General features: G+C 39.4%; 1 protein-coding gene across 4 annotated transcripts in view; it reads right to left on the reverse strand.

Moving 5' to 3' along the window:
* Positions 1-20,954, reverse strand: part of FAM117B (family with sequence similarity 117 member B) — an 86,604-nt gene extending 65,650 nt beyond the window's left edge. Inside the window, exon 1 of one of the 4 annotated variants that reach the window (XM_073879944.1) lies at positions 20,109-20,953. In XM_073879944.1, the coding sequence (XP_073736045.1) occupies positions 20,109-20,901 (793 nt within the window). In that variant the 5' untranslated portion in view covers positions 20,902-20,953. Of the gene's footprint in view, positions 1-20,108 lie in introns of all 4 variants that reach the window. The other 3 variants (XM_073879939.1, XM_025893103.2, XM_073879946.1) reach the window with 3 other exon arrangements.
* Positions 20,955-21,367: the final 413 nt, after the last annotated feature.

Raw genomic sequence — 21,367 nt, forward strand, 5'->3', positions numbered from 1 at the left:
TCTCTCATGAATAAATAAATAAAATCTTTAAAAAAAAGAGACTCTAAAAAATCTTAAAAAAAAAAAAAAGAAAGTTGCATAGGCTAGGGAATATCAGAAATTCGAAGGCAATAATGTACACTTAATATTATAATTTCTTATTTGGAACATAAAGTAAACACCTATTGTCTTCTTAACTACAGTCTCTACAGAAACCAAAATTCTACTAAAATTTCGACAATTTATATTTACCTTTTTTTTTTTTTTTAAGTAGGCTCCACACCCAGCATGAAGCCCAAAGGTGGGCTTGAACTCACAACCCTGAGATCAAGACCTGAGCTGAAATCAAGAGTTGGTGCTTAACCAACTGAGCCATCTAGGCGCCCCAACAGTTTATACTTTCTTAACATAATTACAGATATTTTCTATTTTGAAGAGAACATGTTTCATTTAAAAATAAGATTTAATGTTGAAGTCATCTAAAAGAAACACAAAAATGTAACCTGAGCTGAGGCCTCTTATTCAATATGCTCTCCTCTACTGGCTGTTTTCCTGCAATCATTTTTTAGCTTAAACTGAGGAGGATTTTCATGTATATTGGGCAAAGGTAAGGTGTTCACTTCCTCAGCATTGTGTGTTTGAAAATGTTAAGCACAGAGGCCTTCTATCTAAACCCCCTGTGATAAAACTAACACAAACCTTATTTAAAAAAATTTTTAGATTGGATTAGAGAACATACTGGAATCCATGAAATGCATTAAAGTTTTAAATGAAACTGTTTAATCATGTAGAATAAATTAGCCACTGGAAAAACCTTTTTTTTTTTTAAGATTTTATTTATTTTTTTAGAGAGAGGGAGAACAAGCACAAGAAGGGGGAGAGGCTGAGGGAGAGAAGCAGGCTTCCTCAGCTGAGCGGGGGAGCCCTAAGTGGAGCTGGATGGCCCTGAGATCATGACCTGAACCAAAATCAAGAGTCGGAGGCTTAACCAACTGAGCCCTCCAGGTACCCCTGGAAAAACCTTTTTGAAAACTTTTACACTAAGTAGTACCAAAACTTCATTTAAAAAGAAAATTACAAAATTCCACTGCATTTCTTTGCTGGAAGATAAACTAATGACTTAGGTAAGAATCTTCAGTTTTGTGAACACTAACTGCCCTTATTTTTACTGTTTGCGATGTATCCATCAATAAAGGAAACACTAATTAGTTATACATGCTCAATATACAATTAAGGGGGAAAAATGCAATTTACAGGTCTTAGAGACCACCATTAAAATTAATGAAATCTTGAGGCGCCTGGGAACCCAAACTAGAACACCATGTAACATTAACTTCTAAAACTATGTCTTTATACTCTACAAGACTACAACTTTCCTGTCAAATATGGCAAATAATGTGGGAAACAATACACTGAATCATTAAATTATTTGTCTGGCTCTTTGGGCATCAAACTGAAGACTGCAATTACCCTTGATTTAGAAACTAAGAGAAGACTAACACTTTCAAGCTTTCAAAGCTAGTAAATTGTTGGCATATTTGTTAAGTTATTTGAAACACTGAATACAAGGACTCAAACTTCAAAATGTAAACATCAGAGAAGAGCTACCATCTGCCTGCCTAGTATATACTCACTCCCCACCCTTCTCCTTCTTTTGGTAACAGACTCTTGTCTCTGAACAGCATGTATAAATGACCCAGACTTGGTTACAAATAGTACCTCATCTTTTTGGGTGCAGTAACTGGTTCTGGAATGGGCACAAAACCTAAGTCCTTCCCTGGAATTTTTTTAGCTGGAGTTGGTAAGGAAGAAGCCTATGTGTCTCATGGGTCTTACAGATGAAAATACAAGTCTGGAATGGTCTGTGGCCTTGTTCCCAGCTCTGGAGAGAAAGTTCCTACACTAGAAAATATGATCCTTCAGGATACAAACTTACTGTTTTATTTCATTTGTTTATTTCATATTTGTTTCTCCAGCAACTAAAATTGTGTCTAGCATATGGTAGATACTCAATAAATAATTGTTAATTTGAGATAGAACAGAGTGAAGCTAACAGACACAGATGAAAGATTAAGGAATTATTACAAAGTATCCTGAAAACATTTCATCCTTGTGGACAGATCTATCCAAGTTCTTGGTTATTCAGAATTTTATCAATGCTGTTGCCATTCTACTTAGAAGTTGGGTTGTTATTTGCAACCAAGAGTCCAGAAAAATACTACTTCAAGCAAACAAAAGTAAAAAAAAAAAAATGGATAAAGCAAATTGGTGCTTTTAACATTTCTTCATCTTTGACCTAATAAAACACTGAAAGATAAGGATTCCAAAGGAAAAAAAGCAACAGTCATCTACTGTTTTTTTCTGAAGGATGATTTAAGAAAATACTTTCACGATGACATGCCTGAAAATTCCATTTGAAACAATGTGAGGAACATTTCTCTTAGTTATGTTCCCTCTTGGCCAAAATATCCCCCAGAATAGTTTTTATAATTTAAGCTTGATTCAGTTAACAGACCAACTTTCAAAAAAACAATCTGAATAATTTCGGCAGAAAATATCTTCTGGTTCATCTCCCCTCCCCCTGCTTTCCAAAATAAGCAAACTTTATCCTCTCATTTATTTTGCAAAGCTGGTATTTTTTATTGCACTTTTGGCAATAAAAACAAAGATTTCCATAAGTAAAAAAACTCACTGATTTCCACACTATGTGGGACTGACAAACCTGTTGGCAAGTAAACACAGATATGACGTCATAACTGTTAAAAAATACATACTTTTCTTTTTCAACTACAATTTTTTCTCCTTGAATCACTACTGCTTTATTTTTGAAATCATGTCTGTTTTGAAATTTCTATTATAGTATGTGTTTACCAAATACTGATGTGATTTTAAAACACTGAAAATAATTCTACTTGAAATGCCCTGTTTTCCAACCTGTTCAACCCATTTTTCCAGATCACTCTAACCATTGATTTATCAGTGTATTTATTCTCTATGTTTCCCCTAAAACTACTCCTGTATTAGACAATCTTAGAGGCACTCACTACTAGATACTCCTCCAACTAGAAGCAAGAAGGGAGGAACTTCTGGTATATACTATGACTTATTTTTGTGTCCTTTCAAACCATCCAGCCTAGTATGATATCTATTTGTAATAATTACCCAATGCCGGCTAAATTACGTTACATAATATCGTGACAACATTTAAAAACACAGGCCTTGGGGTGCCTGGGTGGCTCAGTCAGTTAAGTATCTGCCTTCAACTCAGGTCATGATCCCAGGGTCCTGGAACTGAGCCCCACTTCTCCCTTTCCCCCTGTCCTTCCCCCTTCCCCCGCTCATGCTTGCTCTCTCTTGCTCTCTCAAATAAATAAAATCTTTGAAGAAAAAAAAAAAAGTTCTCGAAATGAAATAGGAGTCGAAATCCCACATTTAGTTACTCTCTGAAATACAAAATTACTTAACTCTTTGCGCCCAAGAATTCTCATTTATGAAATGGGAATAAATACAGCCTACTCTGGAGGCAAGCATCCAATACAAGAGGCATACATTCGGGACGCCTGGGTGGCTCAGTCATTAAGCGTCTGCCTTCGGCTCAGGTCACAATCCCAGGGTCCTGGGATTGAGCCCTGCATTGGGCTCCCTGCTCAGCAGGAAGCCTGCTTCTCCCTCTCCCACTCCCCCTGCCTGTGTTCCCTCTCTCACTGTGTCTCTGTCAAATAAATAAATAAAATCTTTAAAAAACAAAAAAACAAAAAAACCAAGAGCCATACATTCAAACATACTTCCTTTCCTCTTTGATTATACAGAAAATAAAGAAAACTGCACCCCAAATCCAATGCTCTGTACTACACTCTAAATAATGCCTCTTTTAAATAAATCCTTATGTCGAATGAGAATTATTACTAATCTCTCTTTAAAAATATAAAACAGAATATTTTAAAAATTGTATTTCCTAAATGTTTAGATATTTCTAGATAAACTAAGTTTATGCATGTAGGGTAGTTCTGCCCATTGATGTGACAGGTGTCTCTCAATAAAATCTTTATAACCTAGTTATTTTGACCAGTCATATGTATGCTGATTTGATAGTGGTTTTATTCTAACTCTACCACTATCCTCTGTACTATTCCATCACCTCATCCACTACTCTTTTGTGGTTCAGACATGCCAGATTCCACTGCCCTACCTATCCTCACCCACCACTATCCCAAGGGCCTCTAAAGATGGAAACCTAGCAGAAATAAACACAGCCAGCATGCCTCTTCAACTAGAATAATCCAATGTAAGTTATTTACTTTAACTTAGACCCCTAAATGTCATAGTGGGGCCCAATGGCTAAGGTTCATCTTGAGATTGGTCTCAAGAAGTACCAACCAAGGGCACCATGACAAAGCTGTTCCTCTAGATGTAATCACTTTCTTCAGTGGATTTAAGAACAGAACATACTTCTTCGAAAATAGAAAACACATACATAGAAGAAGGTTTTTCTGAGCCAGCTCAAAGAGAAAACTTACCAAAACAGTCCAAAAGAGGCCTGGAGCAAGGGGAAATAACATTAATCCTGTATTTTTTTTTAATAAAGATTTTATTTATTTGACAGAGAGAGACACAGTGAGACAGGGAAGATGAGCAGGGGGAGGGGGAGGGGGAGGGGGAGAGGGAGAGGGAGGAGCAGGCTTCCCGCTGAGCAGGGACCCTGATGCGGGGCTCAATCCCAGGACCCTGGGACCATGACCTGAACCGAAAGCAGACACTTAATGACTGAGCCACCCAGGCGCCCCTAATGCTGTATTTTTAATCTTTTTTTTTTTTTTAACATTTAACTCCATCGTAAATCACTGCTACAATACAAATAGATTTTTTTTAAAAAAACAAAGAAAGTGAGATTTGTGCACGGGGGTTGGAGGGAGAGGGAAAGAAAATCTTAAGCAGGTTCCATACCCAGTGCAAAGCCCCACGCAGGGCTTGATCTCATGACCCTGAGATCATGACCTGAGCAGAAATCAAGAGTCGGATGCTTAACCAACTGAGAGACCCAGGTGCCTCCAAATAGATATTTTATAAGCCCTTTTATTACAGAAATGAAACATTCTATTTCAAAGTATTCAAAAAACAGAACTGTTTAAGTAGAAAGTGAAAGTTATCTGTACTGTATTCCCCCGTCCCATCAGTGGAAACCAGGTTAACAGGTAAAAATGCCTGACACTTTTCAGAATTTAAATGTACATACATACACACTCAGATACGATTTAAAAAAAAAAAATGTGCCAGGTAGAGCTTCTCTAACTCTTCAAGTCTTTTGTCCCTACATCCTCACCCAAAGCTATGAGTGTATGTATACTCGTGTTTGTAACAAGTTTTTTACAAAGTATTTTCCAGCACAAACTCTATTGAGTCAACTTAGTTTTTGATTAATTTATTGAAGACCAAAAATTATTTTTCCAATCTTCATGTTTATTTTGCTAAAATAATTTTCTTCCATTTCAATTGTTTTCAATAGAGAGCTTACAATAAAGACCCAATCTGCCTTTGACTATATCAAATTTTAATCAATTAGAACCTTTATCATCAAGAGTTTTCTTCTGAAACAATCATTACTATCATATCAAATTTTATAAGGGCAAATTGTGCAGATACATACACACAATCATATATATGATCTATAGGGCTTTCAACACATGAAGATGTAATATATATGACTATAACATAAAAGTCAGAGTCTAAAGAGACACAAATGATTAAAGAATTTCTACTTTTACTTGAAGTATATAAAAAGTTAGTTGTCTATATTGTAATCCCCATAGCTACCAACAACAAAAAATCTATAGGAAGAGATAGCCAAAAAGCCAGTATTTAACTTAAAATGGATTACTAAAAAATAATCAACTAATCCAACAAGATAGATAAGAGGGTGACACAAAAAACATAAGGGAAAACAGAGAGCAAATAATAAAACAGCAGACCTATAGCCAAACATCATAATTGCACTAAATGTAAAAGATCTAAACACATTAAAAAACAGGGATCAGACTAAATTAAAACAAAACAAAACAAAAAACAAAAAACACCAGGCCCTGGGGCCCCTGGCTGGCTCAGTCAGTAAAGCATGTGACCCTTGATCTTAGGGTCATGAGTTAAAGTTCCACACTGGGCATAAAGCCTACTTAAACAAAAAAAACCAAGACCCAACTATATGCTGTCTATAAGACAAACCCACCAAATACAATGCAGATAAGATGGAAATATAGAATAATACAGAAAGGATGGAAAAAATAGACCACACACAAACATTAATCAAAGTAGATTTCAGAACAAAGAAAATTACCAGAGATAAAGAAAAATGCATAATGATAAAAAGGTCAATCCCAAAAGGCATAAGGATTCTAAATGTTTCTGCAGATTAAAAAATAAGTGTCAAAATACACAAAGCCAAAGCAAACAGAAATGGAAGAAAAATCCACTATTATATTTGGAGAATGCAACTTCTCTCTCAGGAAATAATAAAACAAGTAGCCCGAAAATCTGCAAGAATATAGAAGAGCTGAAAACTATCAATTTTACCTCATTTAAATTTATAGGACATTACACTCAACAAGAGCACAATACACATGGGCACATTTGTCAAGGTAGATGAAACATTTGTCGAGGCAGTTCATACCCAGGGACATAAATACAAACCTTAAAATATTCAGAAGAAATGAAATTATAGAAAGTATGTTCTCTGACATAGAATCAAACTAAAAATCAACAAAAGAAAGCAATCTAGAAAACCCTCAAAACAAAATTTTTATAAATAACTCATGAGCCAAAAAGAAGTCTCAGGGAAACTAGAAAATGTTTTGAACTTAATTGAAATGAAAATACAAAACATCAAACTTTCACAGTATGTTACAATTTAGAAGTTAATTTAAAAAATTAAATAAAAATTTTTTTAAAGATTTTTATTTATTGAAAGAGAGAGAGAATGGTAGAGAGAGAGCATGAGAGGGAAGAAGGTCAGAAGGAGAAGCAGACTCCCTGCTGAGCAGGGAGCCCGATGCGGGACTCGATCCTGGGACTCCAGGATCATGACCTGAGCCGAAAGCAGTTGCTTAACCAACTGAGCCACCCAGGCAAAGATGCTTTCTACACAGTGTTGGTGCAGAGTTAAGAATATAGCACTTTCCTTATGCTTCCACACATACATTTGAAAACACTTCTATCTTCATGAAAGACGATGTTAGTTGAAGGATGCTTTCTACAACAGTGTTGTTTCACAGTTAAGCACTAAAAAAAATAAAAACAACATTTTTTAAAAATCAAATTTTGTGGGATGCAGCTAAATTGTTCAGAGAAAAATACACAGCATTAAATGCTATTAGAAAAGAAGGTCTCAAATCAGTAATTTAAGCTTCCATCAGAGAAGCAACTAGAAAAAGAGCAAATTCAACCCAAAGCAAGTAGAACAAAGAAAATAATAAAGATAGGAACACAAATCAATGAACAGAAAAATAACAATGTAAATAAACCAAAACCTGGTTCTTTGACAAGATCTACAAAAATGATAAACCTAAGACTGACTATTAAAAAAGAGAGAGCGAGAAGGCACAAATTTCTAATATCAGGAATGAAAACCCCCAAATATCCTTCAACTGGTGAACGAATAAACTGGGGTACATTTATATAATGGAATACTACTCAGATATAAAAAGGAATGAACTACTGATACACGCAATAACATTAATGAATCTTTTTTTTTTTTTTTAAGATTTATTTGAGAAAGAGAGAGACAGTGCAGGGAGGGACAAAGAGGGAGAAAGGCAGACTCTGCTAAATGTAGGGCCCAATCTCACAACCCTGAGGATCATGACGTGAGCCGAAATCAAGAGTCAGACCCTCAACCAACTGAGCCACTCAGGCACCCCACATTAATGAATCTCAAATGCATTATGCTAAGTAAATGAAGGCAGACTCAAGAAACAAAGTACTGTGTAACTCATTTATATGATGTTCTGAAAAACATAACACTACAGGAACCAAAAACAAATCAGTGGTTGCTGTGGCCTAGAGGTAAAAGGAGGGGCTTTTGGCTTAAACAGGCTTGAGAAACATTTATGGGTAAGAGAAATATTCTATACATTGATCACGGTTGTGGTTATATAACTGTGTTATTTATCAAAATTCACACAGCAGTATATTAAAAAGGATGAATTTTAGTGTATGTAAATGATACCTCATTAAACCTGATACCCCACACACCTGCCAATGAGGCAAGCCTTTTAAAAACAGGAATAGCAGGCACCTGGGTGGCTCAGTCAGTTAAGCGTCTACCTTCGGCTCACGTCACGATCCTGGGGTCCTGGGATCGAGTCCCTGTCAGGCTCCCCGCTCCACGGGGAGTCTGCTCCTCCCTCTGCCTCCACTCGTTCTCTCAATCTCTCTCTCTTGCTCTCGCAAATAAACAAAATCTTTTTTAAAAAATTAAAATAAAAACAGGAGTAGCTAAAAATGTTACAACGTCAATTAATAAAGGGTCAATTAGGAGAGTTAAAAGACTCCACATAAACAGTGAATAAGCATTTTAAAAGAATATTCAACCCTATTATTAGTAACAGTATTATTTCTTATTAAATGGTATTAAGTAGCTACTATATGAGGATGATTAAAATATTCAAATACTCACTATGACCACAGGAAATATGTAAGGAAATACAAATGAAAACTTGTATGCTATTTTACACAATGAATTGGTAAAACTAAAGAAAAGGCATGAAGTCTAATTCTGACAAGGCTTCACAGCAACAGGAAGATACAGTCCTTTCTGTTGACAGGGTAAAGTGATTCAATCCTTTTTTGGAAAGCAATGCTACAAAGCATCACATTATTTAAAACTTCACTCAATAATCTCAATCCTGGGACTTTCTTCTAAAGAGGATACATATAAATGTATACTCATACTAGTTCCCAAATACATAAGTTTACAAAGATTTTTATTAAAGTAATTTATAAGGAGGAAAATAGAAACAAATGTCCACTACAAAGCCAAAATTTATAAATTTTGATAGAGATTTCAACCTTATATACAATACCTTATATGCAAATAGCATATCATACTTTCTTACCTCTTATTTGAAGGTTCAGACTCATTAAAAAGAATGGTGCTTCACACATATTTTTTTAAATGGTACAAGTATGACATCTATAGAGGTTTTTAGCTTTACTTTAAAAGTTTAACATTGGGGGCGCCTGGGTGGCTCAGTCATTAAATGTCTGCCTTCGGCTCAGGTCATGATCCCAGGGTCCTAGGATCTAGCCCCACATCGGGCTCTCTGCTCAGCAGGAAGCCTGCTTCTCCCTCTCCCTCTGCCTCTGCTTGTGTTCCCTCTCTTGCTGTCTTTCTCTGTCAAATAAATAAATAAAATCTTTAATAAATAAATAAATAAAAGCTTAACATTACATGGAGTGACTGAGTGGCTCAGTCAGTTAAGTGTACAACTCTTGACTTCGGGTCAGGTCATGAACTCAGTGTCGTGAGATCAAGCCCTGCATCAGGCTCTGCGCTGGACATGGAGTCTGCTTAGGATCCTCTCTTTCCCTCTCCCTCTGCCCTTCGCACCCCACCCACTCTCTGAAAAAAAAAAAAGAAAGAAAGAAAGAAAGAAAGAAAAGAAAAAGCTTAACATTACATTTTTATGTGAAGTGTTCTATATTTTTTATGACCTCACTGATATGAGGAATTCTTAATCTCAGGAAACAAACTGAGGGTTGCTGGAGTGGTGGGGAGTGGGAGGGATGGGGTGGCTGGGTGATGGACACTGGGGAGGGTATGTGCTATGGTGAGCACTGTGAATTGTGTAAGACTGTTGAATCACAGACCTGCACCTCTGAAACAAATAATGCATTATATGTTTAAAAAAAAAAGAAGAAGAAGAAGAAAATAGCAGGAGGGGAAGAATGAAGAGGGGGAAATTGGAGGGGGAGACGAACCATAAGAGACTATGGACTCTGAAAAACAAACTGAGGGTTCTAGAGGGGAGGGGGTGGGGGGATGGGTTAGCCTGGTGATGGGTATTAAAGAGGGCACGTTCTGCATGGAGCACTGAGTGTTATGTGCAAACAATGAGTCATGGAACACTACATCAAAAACTAATGATGTAATGTATAGTGATTAACATAATAAAAAATTACATTTTTAAAAGCTTTACAAAGGGGGAAAACTGTTCCACAATCTCTTACTATACTTAGCTTTAAACCCAGTTAGCAATTAAAAGTATACTATCAATTTAAAAAATATCAGTTAAGTGTAGATGGACCAGAATAATCTAATGATCTGTTACTAGAAATATGCAACTTTCCAGTATTAAAGGAATTTCCAACAGGAAGACTCCAAGGATTTTTGAAGATACTATACTCGATAGTGAGCCAGCAGTATAATCTTCATACAAAAAGTTCATTTATAAGACAAAAAAATAGTACTCAAGCCAGGCAAAATCTGGTGTACCAAGGCTTCCAAATAAATAGGAAAAAAATAGACAAAAGACAAATAGAGGATGGGGCGTGGGTCTTTACAAATATTTTTTAATGACAGGAATCCATCCATTCACTCATTTGAACAAAATTTGTACTGGGTCTCATTTAAATCTTGCAAGTTCTCTCTACCCCAATTCCCCCCAGTTGAAGGGAGAAAGGAACAGATTAATTGTAACAGAAGCAATGGGTGGGCCACACGGTATTTAAAAAAAAAATTAATTGGTAGGGAGACTGTCCAAAGATATGGGTTCTAAGCCTTTCTTACACAAGAAACATAACATTTCTAAGTAGATCAGGTGCATTCTATGACACTAAATCAATTTCCAGAAGCAGACATTCCAAGAATTCTTAGGGATATCATTAATGCAACTGCTTTCTAGAGAAGTGAAGAATGTCTACCTAGAAATCACCTAGCAATCCATGTCTACACATAAAGCACTCTGACTCACGAGAGAGTTCCATATGGCCATTATCAGACTTTTGCCATTAAATACTACTCTTCTTAGTAACGTTATATATTTTCTTGTTTTTATTATTAACCCTTGAATATTGCAACATTCTATATTGCCTAATTCTAAAGCCCATTAAGGCCAGGGATGTCATCTTAATACCTTATAAGATGTTCTGCACAGTGAGCTTAAGTTCTAAAAATATAAAGAGACATCACTCATCCTTATCTTTAGACATATCAGTACATGCACAATAGGAAAACATAAATGATGTGAAATGGTTTTCCAGAAACTACTAGAGCTCAGTAAATCCCAGTATAACACCAAGTAAAATAACAATTTTTAAAAATGCTAAATTAGAAGGGTAAGTGTAAAAAAAATTTTTTTATCTTCCAAAATGTCCATGTTATTATTAAAAATGTTAGTGCACCATGCTCCAAAAGTGTATGGTCTACTCTGTATGCATACAGAATATAGTAGCATTTATGAAACCAGTTATCATTAATATTATTAACTTAATCACCTAACTAGGTCAAAAATATTCAACCATCATTATGCTCTCATTTCCCTCATCCCTCAAATGTAATCAGTTAACAAGTCCTATCAATTATTTGCTTCTCAAATAAGTCCTTTTTCATTCACACCACAACCACTCTATTTCACACAACTTGAGAGAGTGTTGTAGACAGTAAAAATTGAGTAAAAAGATTTTTTCTTATTTTTAATTTCTTATAAAAGATAATCATCTAAAGTAAAAACAGTAACAATGTATTGTAGGATTTGTAACAGAGAAGCAAAATATTTGACAATGAGAGCACAAAGGATGGGAGGCAGGAAATGGAAGTATATTAATAGAAGATTATAACATGAAATATTAGACAACACAGATACAGAACATAGCCATCACTGCAGGAAGTTCTCTTGGACAGCACTGCTCAAGTGCAACCACTAAGCATATTAAAACAAGATATAACTAATAACTAATGGTGGAGATAAAATGGAATCATAAAAAAAATAGTAATCCAAAGGAAGGGGAAAAAAACATAGGCTCCTGGAACTCAAGTATGAACTGATATCAAGTCCTGAAATATATTTGACAACAGAAAGAAAAATGTGTATCTCTGGCCAAGAAATTTCATTTCTAAGAACTCATCCTACAGATAAACTCATAAGTAAACAAAGAAGTATAAACAAGAATATTCAACATAATATACCACTGAACAGCAAGATTGGAAATGATCTAAATATTCAAAAAAAGCCTGATGAAATAATGAGTGGTAAATAAACTTGTAAGCATAGTCACATATATATGTATTTGTATATGCCATAGAATAACTCTGGAATAATAGAAGGGAAACAGCTAAATGAATTTTCTCTGAGAATAATGAACTTAAAGACAAGTATGGAGAAGACACCATATTTTCTTCTACCGTTTATAATTTTTAACAGAGCAGGGAGAATACATGCTGGTAGGTAGACTAGAACATACAACTACAAAATCAGCCCTTTATTTTTTATTTTTTTAAAGATTTTATTTATTTGAGAGAGAGACTGAGAGAGAGCGCACATGAGAGGGGGGAGGGTCAGAGGGAGAAGCACACTCCCCGCCGAGCAGGGAGCCTGATGCGGGACTCGATACCGCGACTCCAGGATCATGACCTGAGCTGAAGGCAGTCACCCAACCAACTGAGACACCCAGGCACTCCAAAATCAGCCCTTTAAGAGCAAGAACTCCAAAAAAATATTTAAGTTTACTTCCAAAAGAATTTAACACTAGCTTATAAAGAAGAATGGTCAACTAAAAATTTCATGTAGTCTTTTTGGAATAAACTATAGGTAATTTCACCTCCACTGTATGCAAGCCTTTAACAGAAAGCTGTTCTATTACTGTATTACTGAAGGAACAGAAAGGTGTAACCCACAAGGACAACAGACAGGAAAAAAGACAACAGCAGAAAAGATGTCTCAACCAAATTTTGAAAAATACATTAAGTGATAAATTAGCTGCAATCTGATTATAAACTCAACCCAAGATTTCCTGTACTGTCCAACAGAAGTTCTAGATTTCTGTGCAAAGAAAAGTGTCTTGCCATTCACAGGAAAGCAATGAATAATTTGCTGCATTTTCAACTTCTTATATGAATAAACAAACTTTTTCTTGTTTAACAAGCATCAAAAGCAGGGAAAGAAATGTTTCATTTCATTTGAAAATGAAATGTGGGTGTGCTCATTTCAAGTTCAACCCAGAATTGAGTATTTGGATAGCAAAACTGTACATGTATTGCCTTAAGGAGATAAATTTTGTTTTTATTTTTGAAACATCACTTTTTATGTATAAGTCTATAAGAGAGATCAAGGAACCAACAGATGTGTACGATTTTGCATAACTTGTATTTGAGACAGATCATGTTACTCAAAGAATTCTTTCAAACTCTTACACAAATTGTGTCTCAGGCTCAATTTTTTTCATATTATCTTAGCTTATGGTTTCCATAGCTTTATTATACAACTTTGTCAATAAATTTTCATATTGTAAAAACTAACTTTACTAACTTTATTTAAATTAAATCTACTGAGTCTACCTTTAGAAAAATTAAATCTCATTTGGTTTAGGCCAATTATCTAAGCAAAATGTACTGTGGTTGTCTCAGGCATTATCTAAGCAAAATGTACTGTGGTTCTCTTAGGAATTTTAAAAATCTATGAAAGGGAAAGAGATTGGGGAGCTTGGCTGGTTCAGTCAGTGAATCATGCAACTCTTGATTTTTGGGGCATGAGTTTGAGCCCCATGTTGGCCATAAAGCTGGAAAGAGGGGGGCGGGGCGCCGGGGTGGCACAGTCGTTAAGTGTCTGCCTTGGCTCAGGTCATGATCCCAGGGTCCTGGGATTGAGCCCCGCATCGGACTCCCTGCAGGGAGCCTGCTTCTCCCTCTCCCACTCCCCCTGCTTGTGTTCCCTCTCTCGCTGTGTCTCTGTCAAATAAACAAATAAAAATCTTAAAAAAAAAAAAAAAAAAAGAAAGAGAGGAAAGGGAGGAAAGAGGAGGGGAGAGGGGAGGAAAGAAAGGAAGGGAGAAAGAGGAAGGAAGGAAGGAAGACTGATTTCAAGAAACGTGAACCAAACTGTTTTTCCCCAAGAAGAGGAAGAGGGAAAATGATACAAAATGAATAAAATTATAATACATTGGTCAAATAGATCCACAGAGAAATCAGTCTGTACTGAGAAGAGCATTTACCATTTATATCTCAGCTTAGTGATCATGAAAGCAGGGGTTCCTTGAGAAACAGAAATTATCTCCAGAGCAAAAAGACTGGGAAAAACTGCTTTGGAGAGATTAACTTGGCAGGCTCTGGACTTAAAGACACCAGACATATCCTCAGGCATGATACTGTAGAACTCTTCCCTGGGAAACCTGGCAGGAAAAAAAACCCCTACATTAGAGAGTCCTTTCGTCATCATTCTCTTATAAGATCCTCCAGTCCACCATCCTGACCTAGCCAGACTGAACACCTAATCAGCGTTTCCAGATCCTATCTGAATATTAATAGAAAACTAATGACACTTTTCAACATGACAGACAAAGCTCAAGACAAAAAGAGCTCTGAAGATAATGCAAAGGGCAAAAAAACAACTTTGAGGGTATTTACACCTTTTATAAACATTTTCAGAAGACCCTGACAATCAGACAGCAAACGTAAGTTCTCTTGAAAGACGAAAATATGACCAAGATTTAAAAATCAACTGAAAGGACAGAAGATAAAATAAAGCCACTAGAAAGAAGAACAAAAAGATAAACTAGGACAGAAATAAGAAAAGTATTAGTTCAATTCAAGAGGTCCCACATAGCAGGGGTTCCAAAAAGATACGACAACAGAAAGGAGAAATGATAGAAAAAATTTCCCCAGAAACAAAGAGTACTAGGAGTTGAAAGGGACTGTCTCTAGGGGCAGGAAGTAGGAGTAGAGAGAGATGTTTCGGGAAAACATTTTATTTGATTATAAGTTCAGTGTTATTTGATTTTTTTAAAATATTTTTTAAGTAATCTCTACACCCTACGTGGGGCTTGAACTTACAACCCCAAGATCAAAAGTCGCATGCTCTTGTGACTGAGCCAGCCAGGTGCCCCTGTGCTATTTGATATTTTTAATTACATAAATGTACTTTGATAAAAATAAAATTTAAAAATATAGTATTAGGACAAATACGCGATTTTTTTCTTCAAGGAATTTGGACATGGAAGTAGCTGACTTTCTCAACTTCCTTCCCTTCTACTGCTTCCTTCCCTTGCTAAGTTATCTGTCATTTTAACCTACTTACCACCTTCTCATCCACAGAGAAAGAAATGTCCTTAGTCATTTCTGAGATTTCCAGACTCTCCACGTGCTGGGTCCCACTGCCGCTCACATTTTCCATGACCTCGCTCCACCTACTATTTTCATCTTCTCTTACACTTGCAGTCTCATTCTCCTCTGAACCCTTTCCCCACACCTAAAAAACATGCTTAAGTTTTCCCCATCCTATACACAAATGAACCTTAGCTCAACTTTTCATCCTGTTTCATCACTTTCCTTCCTTTCAGTGACGTAAGAGTAATTTGTACTCCTCAATAGTAATTTCTAATCATTACCCTTACTTAATAACCCTCACCTACCACTTTAATCCAATTTCTGTCCCCCACAAACTACTCTCTCTCAACAATCATCAACTGACGGATATGCCAAATTTAAAAGCCTATTCTCCAGGGTCACCCTTCTTATTCTCGTCACAGAATTTGACAATCTTTATCATCCCCTCCTTGAAATCTAATCTTTCTTCCGGCTTTCTCAACACTATTCTACCGTTTCTCCTTCCTTTGTCAGGCTCCTTCACTGGCTTTTAACTTTCAACCCTTAAAATGCTTGTTTTCTCCCGGAGTTCTAGCCTCAGGATTCTCCCCATCATCTTATCCATTCTGATCATTTCAAGCATCGCCCACATGCAAATGCTTAGCATGAAGTACATGGTAAGTGAATGTTTACTGAACTGAAATCAATGAGTCCCAATTTTTTTGCCCCTAATTCAAACTGCACCCCTGAGTTCTAAAAACTGTATCTGCCAGTCTAAGAAATTGCCTGGATTTCCTGAGAGCACAAACTAAACATGTCTAAAACTTCATTCACTTTCTTTTCACAAGCTTGCATTCCCTCCTGTGTTGCTTTTCAGAATTAGTACCACCTACCAACCAATTATCCTGAACTGCCTTTCTCAGTCCCTGTGTCTAAAAGGTTACCACTCTCTCCTCACTCTCTTTTATCCTTGCCATTTCCACTTCCATAGCACCTAAGCTCAAATGCTTGATGCCTTAGTTACTATCCTACAGTCTCTCCCATCTCAAATTCATGTTCTACTCCTCCTAAGTAACTATAAATGCTACACATCTTAAGAATGTAAATACTACTACCGCTACAAATTACCCCAAATGTCCAAACCCTTGGATGATGAGGATGATAAAGATATGAAAATAGCTAATACTGGGAGATTTCTATAACCACACAGAGATTAAAAGGATTTTATCCTTCTAATAATCCTCTACTGTAAACACTACTAGTATCCTCTTCTTTTTTGGTGGGGGGGGGGGAGAGGAGAGGAGCAAAGGGAAAGGGAGAGAGGGAATCTTAAGCAGGCTCCACGCCCAGTGCAGAGCCCCAACATGGGGCTCAATCTCACAACCCTGAGATCATGACCTGAGCTGAAACCAAGAGTGGGATGCTTAACCAAATGAGCCACCCAGGTGCCCCTGTAATGAGTTTTCAAACTATTTTTCTTTGGTGTTTCTAGTGCCTGCTTTTCAAATTTGGAGCACAGCAAAAATCACAGGCGGGTGTGGTGGGGGGACTTTTAAAGTCTACATTTTTAGCAAGGACCCTAAGTAATTCTGAGGAACCACAGACCACACTTGCGCTCCAGTTCTGGATGCTCACAAGCAATGTTCTCTCCAACCTGAAATTTCATACAACCATGAAAACTAAGCCTACACTGGCAATTTATGTTACATCCACTAAAACTAGAAGCAAAACTAATATGATACAATATCTAACTTTTATACTGAGGTACTGTGCTGAGTATTTTTCAATTTCCTTTCATTTAATTCTTACCACCATATGAAGTAGATATCGTCACCACCTATTTTACAGATAAGAAAGTTAAGGGTTAGAAAGTTATTCACATTCCCATATCACATGGCTCCTAAGTGGTGGAAAACAGATATTAAACCCAGACTGTCTATCCAAAGCCTATGCTAATATGCCACCTCTCCATTTGTAATATGCCTATTTGACATTTTAAGACAAAAGGAGGGAAAGCACAAAAACAAACCTCACCTTCTTCCCCATTTTATCTACAGTTAACATTGTTGCCTAGTTACCTTCTCTAAGCATTTCTCAGTTCCTAATAGCAAACCAGTTTGCCATGGAGATGGCAGGCACTGAAGGTGAGAAGTTTAAAATATGTCAGGGATAGGTGCCTGGATGACTTTATAGTAGGCAAGAGAAGGAAGTTCTGGATTAACAAATGATTACCTTTAACCCTGGGGGAATAAAGCAACTGGATAGGGATGCGGCAGAATAGGGATGCCCCTCTAAAGATTCTGAGACCTCAACTCAGAGGCATTCGGGCCTAACAAAGGTTAGGGCATCCAGCTCATTTAACAGACACCCTGAAGTTGGCAGCCTTATCTAGAGGGTCCCTGGAATTTGAGTCATATGAGGTTTACAGAACTACAGACCCTTCCCCTCTACCAGTCAAGATTTCTACATTTCACTGAGGCTGGAAACTGGTGATCATTTTCCTTTAATCAAAATGGGAGTCCCAGTGATTAAAAAGATTGTCCTTTTTCCCTCTTCTCTCCTTCCAGATTTAGTCTGAAGAAAACAGCAAATTATCTTGTTTGTGTTATGAAGACTTGAAATCTGAAATCTGAAAGTCCTACTCTGCCACTAGAGTGAAACAAGACATTCCTGGGAAGGAAGCTATCAGCCATCCACTTCAGTGTAACTTAATGACAGGCACTATTTCTTTCACATCTAGTTGAGCGTGCTGCACTAGAGGGAAAAGTTTTTATTTTCTGGGTTTTTGTTTTTTGATTTTGGTGGGGAGACTTGGGGGAAGCTTTTGAGAAGGGTTAATTTTACAGCTTAAATGTAATGACAGATCTGAGAGAAAGGAGCTTTGGGAAACACGAAGATTGGGCAAATGAGGAGACCGAGATCCCAGAAAATAGAGTCCTAAAGAGCAGAAGAAAAGAACACCTTCCTCCACTTTTTGCCAATACTTAATTTAACCGTGCTCTCCTCAGGTTGCTGCTCTGCTTTAAGGGGCACACAGTTGAGAGGGTAGCCACATTCTGTTATCAGACTGGGGTCACCACCTCCTCCTTCCCCTTCCACTTTCCACACTATGCGGCCTCCAGAAGGCTGAAGGCAAACTGAAGTAATTATGTTCACCAGATACATCTGAGTCGCTTCAAACCCTAAGCACGTGTAATTTTGCTATGTTATATATATCCAGGTTCTATCTTACATATCATGAAGCTACCTTCTTAATATAAAAGGCATGGTTTTGAAGTACCACCCAGCAGAATTCAAATTATCAATTTTACCACTTGTTACTTAACCTCTCTAAAACCTACCATGAGAGTTAAAATGAGATCTTGTAGGTAAATCACCAAACGTACAGCAGGAGCTCAGTAAAGTGATAACTATTATTTGAGGGGGAGGAGGATTCTAGTACTTTTAACAATAGAAGTGAAAAAAATTGCATTTTCAAAATGTTTAAAACAGTATTCTTTTTCTAATTAGAAAACACTATTGATCATTTTCCAGGGCAATCTCTCTAAAAAACGTATCCATTGTCTAAAACCTTTGATAAAATAAACAGTAAGAAAGATTCATCCTGCTCCTTGCGTTTCTGAAGGGACCCTTGAAATCACTTAACAATCTCTTTTATTTGGTTGAGAAGTACTGTACTAAGTTTCCTGAAATTTCCAGTAATTCTGCCTGAAAGACTCTAAAGAAATTCTCTAGACAAGGGAAAGACAAAGGTAAATGTCTGTAGTATTACTGCATAAACTAAAAACCACCCATTTCTTTTTTTTTTTTCAGTAGATTCTAAAACGAAGGCAATCAGATGACAAATCTTAACGCTCCACTTTCACAATTTGAATTTCTTTTTGAGTAGTCTTTATGAATGACTCCAGGGGAACCCAACAGCTCCATTCAGAACCTTTTCCAAGAAAGCTCCCAAGTACATAGAAAAACAACAGGGTTTTTTGGTCCCTAAAATAGTAACAAGGAGACAATCGGTGGATTTTTCTTTAATAAAATAAATCGTTTTACATCTAAACAATATGAGAATTTCATTTTTTTAAGATTTCATTTATTTGACAGAGAGTTAGCGAGAGAGGGAACACAAGCAGGGGGAGTGGGAGAGGGGGAAGCAGGCTTCCCGCCGAGCAGGGAGCCCGAGGCGGGGCTCGATCCCAACCTGAGCTGAAGGCAGACGCTTAACGATTGAGCCACCCAGGCGCCCTCACTATCAGTATTTCAGAGAGACACCCAGACTCTAAGATAAAGCCCATAAACCTTCCAAAGGCATCTTCCTTAACTTCTTGCTACCGACTTATCAAGCCTTAGGAAATGCTAACACGCTCCCAGCCTCACGTCTCTTCAGGGATCCAAATCTGCTATGCTAATGAATTCGATCTTTACAATCTGAAACTGTTCTACGGAAGAGAAATACTTAGCAGCAGACATGTGCTATATTAACATTAACCATGTCACTTAAAGTGACAAACCACTCCTACCCTCACCCCCAAGGGAGGGTAAGCAGTAACCGGTCGGTGCCCAGAATCCCAGGTTTATCATTAACAAGTCTCAGCCCAACTACAAGGTTAGCGGCTGCACCTGCACTGTGCTGGACCCGCGCAAGGTCGGCAAAGCAATGAATGAGACCAACAGGGAGCGGTGGAGAGGGCTCCGGGCTCGCCGGGGAAGGCGGCACCGCACCACCCGGGCCCCGCCCCGGCCCCGCCCCCGGCCGCCCCGCTCCCCGGTAGCGCCGCAGTCCACGCGCGAAAGCAGCGCGCGCCCGGGACCTCTTCCCGCCGCCTTCCCCTCGCCGCGCAGCACGTACCTGCTTTGCAAACCGGGGCGCTTGGGCTCCTCCTCTCCGGGGAACTACGGCTCTGCTCCGGGGACCTTCTCCGGTGCCGGACGCGGGATGGGGGTGGGGCTGCGCTCACCTCGCCAGTCCACAGGTGGGTGGGCGACGAGCAAGGCGACGACACGGTGCCCAGCAGCGGCGGCGGGGGCTGGGGCCGTGGGGGGCTCCCGCGAGCCCCGGGCGCGGCGCCGCGCGTGGGGCTGGTGCCTCGCGTGGACGTCGCGGACGCGCCCGTCTGCGTGGCCACTGTGGGGCTGGTGCGCGCGGCCGCACTCCCGCCGCCGCGCGTGGGGCTCGTGCTGCGCGAGGCGGTGCGCGGGCCTCCGCCGCCGCCGCCGCCGCCGCCGCCTGAGGGGCCTGAGGCGCCACCACAGCAGCCGCCGTTGTTGCCGCCGCCGCCGCCGTTGCTCCGCGTGGGGCTGCCATGTTGCTGCTGCTGCTTCAGCTGGAACGGAACCGTCGCCCTCATGGGTTGTAGGCGGCTCCCGGCTCCCCCGGCCGTGGCGACCGTACCGCCCCCGAGGGAGCCGGCCGGCGTGGGGGACCCATTGCGCCTCACCCGCTGGGACATGGTCCCCCCCTCCCCGGTGACTGGGCGAGACGGGGGGGGTTGTTGTTGTTGGGTTGCAGGGGTTGGATTCTCGAGGCCGAAGGGAAGGTCCCTGCGACGGGGTGACGAAGCCGGAATCCGGGGAGCAGGGGGCGCCCGGGCCGCGGCCGGCAGCAACGAGGTGGTGCAGCCGCCGCCGCCGCTCCTCCTCATCAACAATAGTGTCTCCTCCGCTGCCCCCGCCCCCCGCGAACGCCCATTGGTGTAGCGTCAGCCGCGCTCGAGCCACTCCACCGCGCCCATTGGCTGCTAGCAGCTCGGGTCCCGGGCCCCCGGGGCCTTAGAGAGCCTGGGTTTGCGCGGAGACCGTCTGCTCTTTAAAGAGAAAGAGACCCCGCCCCCCGGGGAAGGGGGAGCGGAGGAAACAGGCTGTGTGTATGTGTAATGTGTGCGCGCGCGCGTGTGTATGTGTACACGTGAATGTACGCGTACGCGCGCCTGGCCACGCGCGTCTTTCCCTTCCCACTGGGGGGAGCCCTGGGGACTCAGACTCTGGAATGTTGTGAAAGGAAATGTCCTGAACGAGAGCGGTCCCCAAGGATGTCTCAAGTCTTTTCCCCATAACTCACTTCCTTACCTCAGTTTGAACGCACAGAGGATATGTAAGTTCATCTCTTTC

Source organism: Callorhinus ursinus, unplaced genomic scaffold (assembly GCF_003265705.2).
Source record: "Callorhinus ursinus isolate GAN/ISIS: 27379988/994484 unplaced genomic scaffold, GSC_fseal_2.0 scaffold2, whole genome shotgun sequence".
In the NCBI taxonomy this organism is placed as follows: Eukaryota; Metazoa; Chordata; class Mammalia; order Carnivora; family Otariidae; genus Callorhinus; species Callorhinus ursinus.